Raw genomic sequence first — 16,802 nt, 5'->3', positions numbered from 1 at the left:
TGAGGCACAATATAGGAAACTTGTTTTACAGACATTTGAAGATCATAACTTTGTGGTACAGGCTTACAGCATCTACATTACATGTAGAAGATCCCAGATTCAGTCCTCTGCATCTCCAGGTAGAGTTGGTGAAGAACCCTGCCTGAAATCCAGTTAGTGTAAACAATACTGAGCTACATAGACCCATGGTCTGACTCAGCATAAGATAGTTTTCCATATGCCTATGATAATTCCAAAGCCTGCATACAAAAATGATTATCATAGAATCATAGAGTTGGAAGTGACCCTGAGGGTCATGCAGGAATCCTGCCCCTAGCTGTCCTTGTGTAGGCTCAAACCACAACCTTCTGTTTAACAGCCAGACACACTAAAGTTAAACCATTTGTGCCACCTCAAGTGGTTTGTCTGGTCTATGTGCTCATGTGTGGGCATGCTGCTGCATATTGCTCTGCAGTTGGAGTAGGGAAACTTTGGCCCTCCAGTTGTTACTGAACTAGCATGCATGGCCAATTATCATGTTTGCATGTGCTATGTTCCTGAGTCTTGCATGTGTGCTTGCTCATGTTTGCATGTGATGCTCTCATGATTATTGGGTGGGTAGGTAGGAGACAGACAGACAGACAGATAGAATGAAGGGCTGCCATGACCATGCATTGCAGGAGGTTAAACCTTTGGGTTCCTTCCAACTCTACAGTTCTCCGATTCTATTATTTGATTTCATGTCACTGGTTTGGCTCACTTCAAGTATGTTGTTCTACATCTCATCTCTTTTGATATCTCTGTGTTAACTTAATTTTCAGTCTCAGATAAGAAAGGACTGAATTCCAAGGCTATTGTCTCAGCTTTACTTCCTCCTCTCCAGACAGCTAATCAAATGGGACTACAGGACAAACTAGGATCATACCAAAAAAATCAACAATATGAAGATGGCCTACCTTGCAGGGGCAATATCTAATTACTGATATACTTTCAATATTTTATATCACTGCAGAGTTATGTATTATAGACAAGTCATCACAATCATTGGCCTTAGGTTAATTCAATTCCATTTTCAAAAAATATCCATTAAAAACAAAAAGCTGTTTTAGGATCAAAATGCTTTTCTAAGTAAGTACAACGTAAGAGCCTGTAGAATGCATTTTTCTGCAAGCACGATAGTTAGTTAGGGTAGAGTGGCTTAACTTGCAATTGCCTTGCTTTTTGGCACTTGAATTAAATTCCTAAGCATGTAAAATTTTCTCTTAAACCAAAGTTTGTTTGATTGTTTTATCCAAGAACAAATATAATGGGAGAGATGCAGCAAAGGAACATGAATAGTCCATAGATTATTGTTTCTACTTATCTAGGGAAGCATATGAAACAACCTACTTTGGCACTGTTGGATAACCAGACTCTCATACATCATCTCTTTCTTTTCATAGCTACCCAGCAGACTTGAAATGGCCCAAATTCAGTGCACTTTAATGTAAAATTTATGAGAATTCTGAAACAGAATAGAGTTGCCTGCACATTGTTTGCAATTGTATGTTCCAAATAAACTAGGTTTTGTATTTATTTCTACCATGACAAAAGTATTAACTTATTCATTAGATGGATATTATGCCAAGGAAGCCAGAAAGTGGTACAGAAAAATACCCATCTGCCTTTAGACCCTGTTAACAATCTAAAGTGCTCTCACTTGCAAGTTATATTTTGCTTTTAATCTTTGGAAGATTTTACAATGACGTAACTTACAACAAACTTAGAAAATAAGTAACTTTAGATTTTTAAAAAAAAACCTTGTTGAGTCTAAAGAATATCCTTTTGGTATTACTTAAACATAAAGAAGAACCCTGGAAAAATGCAAAACAAAACATGCCTTAGAAAAAGAAAAGCCCTTTTATCCAGGCACTTGATCCTGGAAATTATAGATTTGTTTAAGGCAGGTTTGGTTAGCAGTTGTATCTTGCAGTTTATCTATTAGTCTGCTTCATTGGGATCAGAAACTCACAGGTGAGAATTGCCAATAACGTAAACAATTGAGAGATATTTTAAGATCATGGGTGGGGAGCTTGTGGCCCTCCAGATGTTACTGAGCTCCAAATCCCATCAACCCCCGGCAGCATAGCCATGCTCTTAAATATCTCTTTCAATTGTTCGCATTATTGGCAATTTGCTTTTTGGACACGAAGCACGCATAATTATCTTTTATCTGCTGTGCGTCTCTGTCCCACCATGAAATGCAGTGCTTGGCCCAAAAAAGATGTTCAGTTTTGATCTACACTCTTACATGTCCATGCATAAATGATATACTTTGTGAATGCCTTCCCATCTTACATTGGAGATGGGACCCATATGGGATTGGATTTTCTGTTGAAGTAAGTTCATTTGGATTCAATTCATTGTGTTTATGGAATATTAAGTAACTTATCCTGAAACAGTTAACTAACAGCTGTGATCTGCATAAAAAGGTGGGGGTTGTTTCTGCTATTTAAAAATAATAATCATAGAATGGTTTCTGCCCCCACCCTATGTACCTGAATGACAACTTAAGGTGCAGTTGTTGACATTTTTTCTGTCTTGTTATCAATAAATACTCAGCGGTGTGTAGACTACCAAGGTGGTCAATTGTTTAAATATAGCTGTTTGGATAAAAGCCTCTTACTGAACCATAAGTACCATTGCCAACAGGAACAATGCTAAATTTTGATAGTTCCCCTAATTATTATTGATATTGGAACTTTGCCACATCACAGCAATAAATAGAAATGTCAAGATCTTTAAAGAGGACTACTCATAACAACTTATCTAGCAATACATCAGATATAACCCTGCATATTCTAAATTTTAAGCAAAATTGTATCGTGACTTACATAAAAATAGCATGAGCAGCACTATAGTATAGCACCATTGTTAGCTGGATGTCTCTAAAATTTTGAATGCAAGAGGAGTAAGAATCTAGAATAAGAAGAGGGTTAAGAATCTGGTATTAGCTCACAAGTATCTACACCGGGTGACATGCAACATAATAAAATATTCTAAATTGCTTTGGGATTCATAGATGAAATAAATAATAGCCGCTGTAGGTCCTCCTCCCTTCTGCAGCCCCCCCCCCAAATTTCCTCTGTAGGGTGGGGTGAGGAAAGAAGTCCATTCACATGACATTATATATCACCTACTGACTAACAGCAGCTCTCCAGGATTGCAGACACAAGTCTTTCCCAATCCAACTTGGAGATGCTAAGGTAGAAACTTGGACATTCTGCATGCAAAGCACCGAACTACATCCCCTTTCTCTTTATCAGGATGGGAAACATCCAGCACACCAGGCAAATTAGGCCCACCAGGGTCCCCAATTTTAACCTATAAGGCTGTATTCTCCAAGCCACACCCACCTGCCTCACACCTGACAGCTTATGGTAACAGGTGTGGGGCAGGTAAAGTCACAACTGCAAAGAAACCACCAGGAGTCTTGAAGTGTGCTCTGAATTGTTCCTTGGCAAGCAAGACTTGCATTTATTGCTTTTAAAAGCAAAGACCACTGGGGTCAGCTCCACTCAGGAGCTCCCAATCAGAGCACCCAAGTGGAGCTGATCCCTGCCAAAACAGGGTGCACAATTAGCACTGCTTTCTGCAGAAGTCTTTGCGGCAGCAGTAGCCGCTTCAATTCAAGCCAAGGCTAAAAGGAAGAAGGGAAGTCTCAGGGACGCACTTAAGAGTGTGCTGCTGATTCTTCCTTTTGGAGTTTGAATAAATGGCTGTCACATGACATCTGCCAGTCAAAAGTGGTCAGCAGAGGGTGGCTCAGATCTGGATCCAGCCTGCTGATCTGATCCGGTTCCCCACCCTTCCTCTATATGCAATACCACTGTAAAAATGTTTTCCTTGTCAAATTACAGAGCAAGTCTGTTGATGTAAGCTGAAAACATACATATAATAAATTAAGTTAAGATAAATAAAAAACCTGAAGTCACTCAAACCAAGGTTTGAACTGTCACTAAAATTAACGCAAGGTGGTCTTATAACATTTCTAAAAGTCTTTCAAGAAATAGTGAGGCTGCAGTATTGCTGTTTATGGCCACTAAGACTATCTGCATTGCCCAGCATCCTAATTATGATTGGTAAGCTGGCCTGGAGATAACAAGCAGGAAGGGAGTAAGTAATCCCTATATGGTGGGCCCAGTCCCTAATACTTTCAGAAAATAAAGTGGGGGAGAGAAGGGAGTTGGGAATTATTTTTGTTTGGAAAATAAATCCCTCTGATAAGACAACAAGTGAGGGAAAGCATATAAAAAAGTAGTTCAAAACATTCCATTTCTTTTTATGGGTAACAATTGAAGAGTTGCTTTATTCATCTGCAAAGCTGGTTAATTTAACAGGTGTTTGCTGGGTTTCAACTTACACTGGGGGTGGGGATGGCAAGAATATAAAACATACAGTAATAAAGTTATTTGGTGTTTAAAGCAATTACTTTATTAATAAATATACATCCATATGATGACGTAAATACAGATCATGAACACTACTCCATTCCCATACAGACAATTGCACACGAGTAGCTGAAGTTCATGGACATAAGAACATACACAGTATCTAATCAGACTTTTTACAGCAGAAGACAGGGTGATAATTAATGAGCAACTGTTTCCACCAAAATAACCCATCCCATCAGAAAAGCAAACAGTGAAAGATGAGAATCTTAAAATGGCCCATTTAAGCAGATTTCTGAAAATTTAATAAAATTACTATAACTTTCAAGATGAAATAGATTACACATCGCAGAACCTAGATTTTCTATCTGGAAAAAAATCAGAAGGAAAGGCCGCTCTAGTATTTTCTTACATGTATAATAATGTTTGAACTATGTTAAATATATGTATAATAATAAACATAATGTGAATATAAGTGGAATCCAAGAACTTTGATTACAAGAAACTGTTTTGTATTTAATAAATTGATTGATGCTGCTCTATACATACAGTAATAAAAACCAGAATGACAACTTAGGAAAAAGCTGTAGTTATCTCTACTACTCTGTCTTTCAAAAGAAGGCAAAAGTTAATGCTCTGATATTAACTGCCTTCTGCATTGTAGATCAGGGAATATCTCATCCCATATGCATTATCCTGACTTGCTGGGTTTGTCCCAAGACCAAAAGCAACTTCAAAGCATAATTGAAATGGACCACTGCAAAACAGAAATGCCAGATGAGTCCTGACCAGGAAGTTCTATTCTCAAAACTTGCAAAACATGAATTCATTTAAGAAAATTACCTGTATTTTTAAAAATGCTACCTTCACAATAGTTAGCCCCTAATTAAACTTACAGCAGTGTGTGTGTGTATGTATGTGTGTGTGTGTGTGTGTGTGTGTGTGTAAAGATTTTGAAAATATCCAGTGCAAGACTTCAAAAATAGAAGTAAAATTATTTGGTTCTACGGTTTAAGTAAATTTCACCAGAAAGTGAACAGCAATTTCTGTAAGTGTTTAAAATAGCGGCTGTAGTATAGATCTCTCTTAATGCTTAATTATGCTAATTGCTTTATCAAAAAGTGAAAAAGGCTATTTTTAAATCAAAAGAAAAGTGAACACAAGTTTGACATGTAGATTTTCTGAACAGTGCCAATACACATCAACAATCCTAGCTTATGAAGAGCAGAATTAAGGTATATAATATAAAATTATCAATTTGCTTTACAAATCATGTATTAATACTACAAGGAGAAAGGGACATTCCTCCTCCCCCTCTCCAATAATATCAAAGTATAGGAATTAACATGCTGTTTCAGTGTTTGTCATGACAAGAGACAGTGTTACAAAAAAAGAAAAGAAAAAGAAAAACACAATGTATTCTGGAGATTATATACAGGAGTAGCAAAAATATTTGAATATACCATTCAAACATCTCAAGTTCTTGACTTCTGTTTCCCCCCACAGCATGGCACTTGTAAACCGCAGTAGAGGATAAAATGAACTGGAATCAAGAAATGCCCAACAGTGTTTCTCTGGCCTCATTAACAAATCCAGGCGTTAAACTGCCCTTTAGAGAAATGAAAGAGGATTTTTCTGCCCCCCCCTCCCAACTTACAATATTAAGTTATTTTAATGGGTAAGTTTTCCATATGATATAATTAATAAGCACTATAAATGAACATAAATTGCTTAGATGAGTTCATTATTTTCTCAGCATATGTGAATACAAAATTCATTATACTAGAGCAATAATGCATCTGCGTTGTCTCCCAACACACTGCACGACACCATTGAGGAGATGCACACGTGAGAAATAAAAGGGTAGCTTTAAAAAACAGGAGGAGGTAAGTAGAGTTACTCAAAGGTACATTGGTGACATGCAACTTGCTCCTTGCCAGTAAGGTGTGCCGTTCTTGTAGTTTTTACATTCAGCTGCTTTCCTAGAGAGAGTTCAGAAAGGGTCTGAAGCAGCCTCTGGGTTGGAAAAAAAAAGAACCATCTAACAAAACAGCCAACACAATATATGTCCTGAGGGTGAACTAGCTCACATTAGCACTGTGTGTGTCAGAAGTTGCACCACTGTGGGGAAAATTAATAAGAGTTTCATATTCCGAAGTTTCTTGAGGAAATATATAATGGACTTCATAGCTTCAGCAAAAAATTATTTTACCAGCATTTAGCTGCCATTAGTTTACATGACTAAAGAGCCTTCCAGTACTGTTGAGGTTCAAGGTTGCCAGTGCATACAAAGTCCCCCCAAAACAATTCAACACACCTATTATAAAATACAGGATAAAGTCCAGCTCATTATGAGTTAGGCATCACTGGAACACCTGAAGGCTTGCTGCTTTTTTCCTGATAAAAAAGGCATGAAATGACATCCATTTCTTAAGTTGTCATTACTAAAATCAGAGTTGTCATCAAAATGTCAGCAGGCCACAATATTTATGTTACAAAGGAAAAGAATCAATACTGTTCATTTTCATCTCTCTAATTAACCTGAAAGAAGTCTGTCCCCATGAATTTGCAAATATTTATCTATAACCTCTCTCTTGCGTATTTGAAGATACAAATTTAAATTTTTAATCTATAACTATATGTAAACTTATTTTCAGAATAGCTTTAGTTCTAAAGAAATATTTGGAATATATTCAATATTGAGAGTTTATTCAGTTACAACGTAATGTGTGTATTATACATTGTCTCTCTCTCTCACACATACACATTTTAAAAAATAACAACACATACCCAATTCAATGCAGAACATTTATTTTAGGTGCACAAAATGGCAAAATGTATGTATAGTTCTGCACCTCCATGCATAGATGTATTCCAATAGTTTGTTATATATCTGGGGTCTATAAACACATCAAATTGCAACTTGCTTGTGCATCAACTGTATCATTTCCAATTATGATCCATGAAATGTCATCCTTTGGTAGATATACGCTCTCTTAGCTACAGTATGTGTGATAAATAAGACTTCCACTGGCAAAATTATTAAACATGACAAGATTATCTATCTGAAAGGTATAATTTTCAACCACACCAAATATTTGAAATCCTAAAAAACTGCTGCCATCTATGCAGATATTGCAGTCACTTAAAATGTGTATATTTATTGACAGATCTGAGAACACAGGGCAAATCTCACATATATCTGTGTATGCCAAATGTCACTGAAATGGACTGGATTTAGGAGCACACAAATGTGCAGAATCTCAGCCACAACTTTTACCACACCTGTACATTATTTGCATATTTGATAGCACTTTTTAGAAGTTAAATTATAAAATATTTCAAATATTTAATTCTTTTTGATTTGGTATGTGTAGTCTTAGGCTTTTATAAATTGTAAGTCAGTGTCCAACAGTTAGCATATGCAGGAGAGCTACCATACTTTAATGGAAAAATAGCACTTTGGATATATATCAGGTGCTACATAGGATATTTTTTAAATGTTTGGATTACTTGAAACTGATAGCACTTTAATGCAATGACTGCCTGGAATGACCACTTTTTAAAAAATATAGTTTTGAAATTTTGAAGTATCTACAAATATTGAGGTCCGTGTTAAGTTCCAGCCATTGTGGAAAATTTAGTTCTTTTTCTACTTCCTCCTATTAACAAAAAGAAAAAGAAAAAAGAGACACATACACTGCAAATTTTACAGAACTATTCCTGGGAAAGCTGTCCTGAATAATTGGTTTCTATTAGTTTATTCTGGTTACTTGTTGAACAAGTCTTTATTTTGACTATAAATAACCTAGGATGCAGAATTCTGCTATTGAATTGCTAACCACATAACTAAAATGGCCAGACAATAACTTTGACACTTAGAATATTAGTAATTATTTTCTGGAAATAGACAAGGGCACCATTGAGGAGTCCGCTTGTGAACGTAAGAAACATTAAGTGATTATGATATGACATCTTTAAAAAAATAAAATGTAGGAAAGTAAGTTATGGAAACGTTACAAAAGAAGTGAAAAAAACATGCCACAACTCAGATAATTTAAAAAGAATTACTGAGGAAATGTTACTTAATTCCTCATTTTTCACTCAGCGGGTTGCTTGATTTTGCTACTTGTTTCACCAGCAGCATGCACTCCTCTGTTATGTACCACAGCATAGGGAAATGCTGCGCTGCTACAAGTATAACTTAGATTTGCAAGCCGTGATAGAGCTTTAATGCTACCTGGAGGTCTCCCTGGGCTGACTTTGTATCCTGCAGCTTTAGTTGTACCCAAGGGTCTACCTGGACTTGTCTTAAATCCAGCTGCTTTGGTGGTCCCCAGCGGTCTACCTGTGCTCGTTCTGTAGCCCGCTGATTTTGTGGTCCCCGAAGGTCTTCCACGTTTACCAGATCTGTTGAGGTTTTTCTTTTTCTTTATATCATCTTTCGTCTCTATACTCCTGCCACTTGTGGTCTGCAAATGTGGTTCATTTAACGCATCTTGTCTCTGGCATGGTATTGGCTTGTGGCTGACTGTGTGGCTATACTTGGTTTGTTGTGTGGAATACAAATCAAACTGATCAGTGGGGGTCACGTTGTCATCATTAAGGCAAGAACTCTTCCCAGGCCCACAGAAAGGGGAGTTACCGCTGGCAACAGGATGCATCATTTTCTACCAAAAGAGAGCGAGAAAGAGGGAGAGATGTAAATAAGGTAGCATTCAGCAGGGAAATATTTGCAATGCCCTCCAAAATTAGACAAATCAGCACAGGGCACAAACCAACACCTAAACAAGACATCTTGAATATCAACAGACTCATTAATCAAATACTACTCCAAAACACTATCAATATATTACAGCATAGGTTTCTGCTAATTTTACATTTTTGCATTAATCTTTGATTTAACACAAATAAATCTTACACAGAGTTTCAGCATTGCAATGATAGGTGCTTTTTAAAAAAATCACAGTGAACCAAAAGTTTCTTTTTAAATTAATTTTTATTGGTTTCATAATCATAAAACTTACAGGAACATAAAAAATAATGTTTCAGGGGCTATTATGTATAGATAGGATTCTACTGACTGTATTTTTTCATATTTTTCTTCTTAGTTCTTTTCAGGTATATCTGACATGACCAAGAATTGAAAAAGCCATTCCAGTAAGTGTATACTGACATTTTATTTTATTTCTATTTCTTAAATTTTTATACTGCACTTCATCTGAAGATCATGAGCAGTTCACAACATAAAGATACAAAATGAGAACACAAAATACATAATAAAAACAAGAACAAGAACAAACCAATAACCTCCCTTCCAACAAACACATTTAAAAGGACATACATATTTTATGGTGGTACTCCATTGTTTATATTGTGTGTGTGAATATAAATAATAAAATCAAATCATTCCAAAAATAATTTCCCCCCCCCCCATGCTCAGCTTATGTTAGCTTCTCTGACATAATACTTCACATTTTGCATACTCTCTTGTGGCTCCTTTTATAGTCTTTTTTCGAAACCAGACTGTCAATAGTAGATACAAAATCAGAGCTTTACTTTTAATATCTGTCATTTTAGAAGCACTACTCAGAAGTGCTAACTGGGAGTCAATGTTTATTTGTTGCTTTGTGATTAGTTCCTGGAAAAATAAAGACCAGAAAGTGTTTGCACAAGTGGCAGCACATTACTTTGGCCACACAACTCTGCCATAAATTGAGGGTAATGGTTTTAATACAGTTTATATTGTGCATCTGGAAACTGGTTTTAAGAGTGGATAGTCTACAGTGAATTCTGGACTGCTGCGATTTCTCTGCCACAATCAATTTCCATGTTTTCCTATATACTAGAGACCAGTCCTCTCTCAACTGTATTCATATTCTCTATTCTAAGATAGTTAAGGATGCAGGGTCAGCTCTCATATTTTAGCTTTCATTAAGAAAGTGTTTCTGCATCCATAGGAAATTAAACTATCTTCCCCATATATCATTATAGAATAATGATAATAATAATTTATTATTTATACCCTGCCCATCTGGCTGAGTTTCCCCAGCCACTCTGGGCGGCTTCCAATCAAGTGTTAACAACAATACAGCATTAAATATTAAAAACTTCCCTAAACAGGGCTGCCTTCAGATGTCTTTTAAAAAGAAGATAGCTGCTTATTTCCTTCACAGGGCGGGTGCCACTACTGAGAAGGCCCTCTGTCTGGTTCCCTGTAACCTCACTTCTCGCAATGAGGGAACCACCAGAAGGCCCTCAGTGCTGGATCTCAGTGTATTCTAATATTGTTTTCTCTTTAATGCCCCAAATTTACAGTGCCTGCCTATATTCGCAAACTCAGGATGGGAGGCCAGAAGAATCAATTATGAAGTACCAGACATTGTTTTTTCTTTCCTGCTTTTCAGCATAGGTATGATGAATTTGTTATGAAGCAGCTCTCCTATTCATTCATAGATAGAGAGATATGACATCTCCCATGTAAATCCTTCTGCTTTTGATGTCACCCATTGTTTATCAGTCTCTTAAAAGCCTCTTAACTGCTTGGTCTCATAATATGGGCTCAGTAGTGGTGTAATTCTTTCTCTCTTTACTGATTGTTTGTATAGCTGCTTCTTGTTTATTCTAGGTCTCTTTCCTTCAAAGATGATGCTCTAGTCTACATTTCCAAAATACTAACTGTGGTCTTGGTATCCAGATTGAAAACAAAATGGAAGTTTCTAAATGAATGTAAGCTTTGAAATATTTATCTATTTTAGATAATATTTGAATATATACCAAAAGTAAATCAGTATAATGTCAACTCCGATCTTAAGAAGAGCTCATTCATTAAACATGTGTATTATTATGAAAGGATTGTTCTTTTCCCAGATTGTTTCAAAAGCAATGGCATCAATGGATTTTTTATGGAAATGTTGTTATTAAACTTGGCCTAGAAAGAATTAGGTAATATGGCACACAAATCTACTTATGTTGTAATTGTTTGGCAATCTGTGAAAACCACATTGTTGCTTAGAAAGATGACACTGAACTATTTAATTCAATAATTTCTCCATCCAAGAAGCTTAACTTTCCCCAAAAAAACTTACATCAATTTTCAACACCTGACCTGTCTGCTGAAGAACATTTTAGAAAGGTGGGTAAACTAGAGGTGCTAATGGTATACCAGTCAACATGTAATCTGGCCTTCGAAGTGGTGTTGAAATACAGTGTCTTAACAAGAGGTCATCCAATTAGGAAACAATGATCAACCATTTGATGCACAAGCCCTTTTATTATCAATGACCTTGTCAATGTGACAATTTAGGATCATCTATCCTCAAAGTGTCATGGTGCTCACTGGAGACCCCACTGTCTGTGGAGGATTTCTCCACTAACCTCAGCAGCAGTTATGCCAGTGGCTTTGTTGTAATGTAGATTGATCAAGGCCACTTATAAACTGGCTTCCAGATAGCTTTTCATGCAGTGCTGCTTCATGTACAACAAGCTTCCTATGCTGAAGTGAATTCAAAGTAAGGAGCTGCATGAATCCCACATGCACCTGGTCATTCAGTATACCTGAAGTAGTGTCTCTACCCGGACAATGAGGTCCAGTGCCGAGGGCCTTCTGGCAGTTCTCTCCCTACAAGAAGTGAGGTTACAGGGAATGAGGCAGAGGGCCTTCTCAGTAGTGGCACCCGCCCTGTGGAACGCCCTCCCATCAGATGTCAAGGAAATAAACAACTATCTGACTTTTAGAAGACATCTGAAGGCAGCCCTGTTTCGAGAAGTTTTTAATGTTTGAAGTTTTATTTTGTTTTTAGTGTTTTGTTGGGAGCTGCCCAGAAACCCAGCCAGATGGGCGGGGTATGTATGTCTGTATAAATAAATAAATGAAAACATATTGTGTAATGCACACCATAGGAAGCTGGCACCTATCAATGCTTCCTACCAAGTATATACATGACAATGCAGAATGTGTGTATGATAAATACATATTATATATAACTTCCAAGTAGGGCATTTGTCTTGCATGCAGTCATGGTGTGCGGCAGGCATACTTCCAATGTTTTACTTTTAGCCAGAAGCATGTGAGGACACCATGTATATCCCATCATCATTTACTTTAATAATTTAATTCCACTTAAAAACATTGAATTATGGGCGGTTCACAAAAATGATAAAATAAAATGTAACAAAAATATGTAACAACTTGCTATTAAATATCCAGGAAAAATAATGAAACCAAGTTACAGTGGTACCTCGGGTTAAGTATGTAATTCGTTCCAGAGGTCCGTTCCTAACCTGAAACTGTTCTTAACCTGAAGCACCACTTTAGTTAATGGGGCCTCCTGCTGCCGCCGCGCCGCCGGAGCAAGATTTCTGTTCTTATCCTGAAGCAAAGTTCTTAACCTGAAGCACTATTTCTAGGTTAGCGGAGTCTGTAACCTGAAGCGTATGTAACCTGAAGCGTATGTAACCCGAGGTACCACTGTACTGAAAAAATTCACAACACTCAAATGTGGTTTAGTATAAAACACTTAATTTCACACAGGTTTGTTGTTGTTGTTGTTGCTGCTGCTGCTGCTGCTAAGGACAACACATGGTCCTAGAATGGACATAAAGAAGGTGCCAGTTGATCCTCTCTAGGAAGGGCATTGAACAGTTGAGGAGCTAGCACAAAAAAGACCTGGTAGCCACTGTCTTACTTCACTTGGCAAGGGCAACTGAAACAGGCCTCTGAAGGGGATCTCAATGTTCAGTTAGGTGTATGTGAGAAAATGTGATCTTTCAGTTATCCTGCTTCAAAGCAATTAAGCGCTTTAAAGATTAAAATCAGCACTTTGAACTAGGTCCTCACATAGGACATGGGGCTGATGCAATATTATTCTACTATTCTTTGTGGATAAACAATTTATTGTTGCAGGGACAAATGGGGGAAAGAGATGGATACAGGAGAAAGTTATACAGGCTATTAATAGAAGGAAAGGTGTATATGCAACTTCCTCTAGTTAAAAATATCCCAAACAATGGAAATGTTAGATTAGCTTTATGCTACTATTTGCTTCATGCTACTGATAAGAAGCAGCAGTGAATCAGGTTCAGTATCTTGAATTGAACATTATTTTAACAAAATGGCAGGCCATACATGATTAAATGAAGAAGCTACAATGTTTAATCAGTTTTAACAACTTTTACATCTTATATGTGCCTAAGTCTTATGAATATGAATCATTTTCCCCACTTAATTCATTTATTTGGAAGGAAACTGCAAATAAGTCAATGGGACTTACTTCCAAGTAGGTACATATAGAATTGAACTGTTAATTGGCTGAAAAAGTTACCTGGATTAATCAGACAGTATTTTAAAAGGTGTTCCCCATTTCATGTAACATAGGAATGTCTCTTATAAAGTACACATACAACATATGTGAGTATGCATTAACAACACAGAATTTACTCATCTTGTTTCCATTCTATTGTTTTTAACCATATGGAAGTGTACTCTGTTAACTGACAAAAACTCGTACAATTAATCAGTTGATATCTCTTTAATCCGGTAACAACTCTATTATCAATCCTAAAATTGCTATCTGGTCAAGGATAGAACTCTTCCACCTTGTCCCAGTAAGTTTGTATGCTGCTCTTTGCAGTTCCTGTAGCAAAGAGCAGAACAAGCATTATAATAAAACAATTATAACATTTGGTATCCTGCCTTTCTTCCATTACTCAGAGAGGAGGATACAGGTGATTTTCCATCTGGGTACTGACCAGAGCCAGAGGGTGCTACCCCATGTGGCCACAAAACATGCCTTAGGTCAGGAATGGAAAGTCTTTGGCCCTTCAAGAGCATGGACTGCAATCCCCATCCTTCCTGTTCATTTAGGAGGGAGATTGATGGAAATGGGTCCCACCAAAGTAGTCTGGTGAATAAGCACTCCAGCCTGCTGTGTCAAAATGAAGCTGGAATGCTTTCTCACAGGAACTCCTCTAATAGAGAGGGCATTTGTGCAAGCAGATATCTTCTGGCCTAATCAACTTCACTTCCATATTGTAATGGGTATTGGAGATAAAATCAGTCTGATGTACATTCTTAGGCAAATTTAATAGCTTCCACTGGGATCTTGACATATGCTCAAATGTCTAATTCTATCCTCCAAAAAAAATTGAGGATGCAAATAAAGACATTATCAATAGCAGAAGAACATGCTAGAGACTGTACTTTACCATCCTCTTCACTAGTTTTGCAAAGACTGTGCTGAAGCCTAAGATGTTCAACAAACATTTTCTTAGATCTGCATGAGCAGAAAGATTTCTCCTAAACATCTACCATAAAATAAACATCTAATCTTAAAATATGTACAAGCTAAATGCATGACAACAATAATAGTGCAATCAAAAGTAAACCACACAAGAATCTGGGACCTACTTCCAGATAAGTGTGTATAGGATTGCAGCCTAAGGGAGCAATCCTACCTCTGGATGGGAAACAGCAGGGCAAAATGGAGTGATAGAACCACTGGTGTCTCCAAAGCCCTCCTACTTGCATCGGCTAGATTGGAAGATGGGGAGATTGAAATCACAATTTTTGCTGCAGACTGGTGCAGCAGAGGCACCAAATTTGGACCCCTCTCTGGGAAGTGGACCAGCTTAGGATATACTGTAGAGGATCCTTGTTACTCCAATTCTACCCCAAACACCTTGGTATGGGGGTCCTCCAGCAGCTCCATCACCAATAATACATTTGCATCTGCCATCCCTCCTGTGCTGCAGTGAGATACTCTGTAGCACCAGAAGTACCAGATACCCTGCAAGTGTAAAGAACAGTGTACGGGAATATGCGTTGGCTCCTACTCCCCTCCAGAAGCATGGATTGGGGGTTAGGATTGCATTTTAAATGTTTACAAGCATAAACTTAGATCCCATAAAACAATTCTAAAGCACACACTAATGCTATACATGTAATGGTCTAATGAGATGCACTTAAGCAGCAGGTCTTAATAAATGTGGGTAGCACTAATCAATATAATATTTAAGTAACTAGCAATGCAAATATTTGTCAGTCCCATATATTAAAGGTATGCTTACACATATGTGCAAAATACAGGGACAGGCATTGTTTTTCATTAAACATATACCGGTAGTTGGTTAGATATAAACAAGAAAGCACACACAAAGAGAACAGCTTAAAGTGCCTTTGTTAACTAACAGGACACTTAACAAGACAAATTCTAAAGAGATACTGTTATAAAAACCACAAAATGTATATCTTTCCCTGCTACTGAGTGACCATAGCAGTTCAGGAATAGAGGGCAGACTGACAGAAGCTTATCCCTGCTTTCCCCTCCAACCCCATACTGGAGCATAATTGTCCTTCCTGGGACATTCAGAGGGAACACACAGTCGTTCTGTGTCTGTATTAGATGGTGCCTCATTATCAGCACTGGGGGAAATTAAATAGGTCTTGGGGCATGGGAATGATAACCTTTTCCATCATTCCACTTGGGCCAAAAAGCTGTTAAGACTCCGCATCTGCCTTACTCTGGCTAGTTAAATAAGTTACCCTTTAATATGCTCTCTCACCTACATAGCCCTTTTGTTCACACTTGGATGATAGGCAGAAGCCGAGGAGAGGAGAGGCTTCCCTCCGTTTTCCCCCCTAGGTTTTTTTAGCATTCGGTTTTTTTGTTTCAATTTAGTTAGATTTATGTGACGCGGCACAACTAAGGGTGGCTGCGGCGATGTTGCAAATTTAGACGGCTTCAACCACCACAAAAAGTCGTAGTTTTAATTTTGTGAGGGCCTTTGAAGAGAACAAATGAAATAAGGTGGAGGAAGATCCGTGTGTGTGTGTGTTGCAGACCAAGCCACCCACCCCGTCTCGCCTACAAGGAGGGGAGGAAAAGGCTGTCCAGATTGCTGCCCTGTCTGGCTGTCTATTCTCCGGGCACCCGGCGAAAGAAGGGTCCTTCAATTCCACCCACCTAATTGTACAATTTGATACAGAAACCGGGGGGGGGGGGAGTAGAGGAAGCGGCGGAAATGGTGCCACCCCGCTAAACCCCACGGGCACCCCGGGGTGCAAGAAGGAGGGAGGCGCAGGGGGTGCTGCCTTCCGCCGACTGCGCCCGAAAGGCGCCAGGAGAGAGAAAGGCGCTCTCCTTCCTTCCTGCCTTCCTTTCTTTGGAGCCAGCTGGGTGAGGCTCCATCTTGCGCGGCGGAGAACAGGAGAGAGCGGAGAGAAGCGGGCGGCACTCTCAGGCCCGGGGCGGCTCCTACCTGAGGGATTCTTGGCAGGGCGGAGGGGGAGGGGAGGGGACAAGGCGGCGGCGGTTGGTGGCTCGGTCCGCGAGGCGCGAGCTCGACGAGGGTTGTCGTCGTCGTCGTCGTGGTGGGGACGCGTCGCGGGGCGCT

At 38.4% G+C, this 16,802-nt stretch overlaps 1 protein-coding gene across 5 annotated transcripts; it reads right to left on the bottom strand.

The window, feature by feature from the left end:
- Positions 1 to 4,426: 4,426 nt before the first annotated feature.
- LOC309360061 (UPF0461 protein C5orf24 homolog) lies at positions 4,427 to 16,802 on the bottom strand. Of its 5 annotated transcripts, XM_081894613.1 has the most exons (3): positions 16,668 to 16,802; positions 8,650 to 9,079; positions 4,427 to 6,806 (listed from the first exon to the last, which is right to left on the bottom strand). In XM_081894613.1, the coding sequence occupies exons 2-3, from the start codon at positions 9,074 to 9,076 to the stop codon at positions 6,766 to 6,768; spliced, it is 468 nt and encodes a 155-aa protein (XP_081750739.1). In that variant the 5' UTR covers positions 9,077 to 9,079; positions 16,668 to 16,802; the 3' UTR covers positions 4,427 to 6,765. The 5 variants fall into 5 exon arrangements, with proteins under 5 accessions (XP_081750739.1, XP_081750735.1, XP_081750736.1 ...); XM_081894609.1 differs by having other exon boundaries at positions 4,427 to 9,079; XM_081894610.1 differs by lacking the exon at positions 16,668 to 16,802 and adding an exon at positions 16,501 to 16,653 and having other exon boundaries at positions 4,427 to 9,079.

Source organism: Podarcis melisellensis (genome assembly GCF_964234715.1).
Source record: "Podarcis melisellensis genome assembly, chromosome: 2".
NCBI lineage: Eukaryota > Metazoa > Chordata > Lepidosauria > Squamata > Lacertidae > Podarcis > Podarcis melisellensis.
This window is presented reverse-complemented; position numbering and strand designations above follow the sequence as displayed.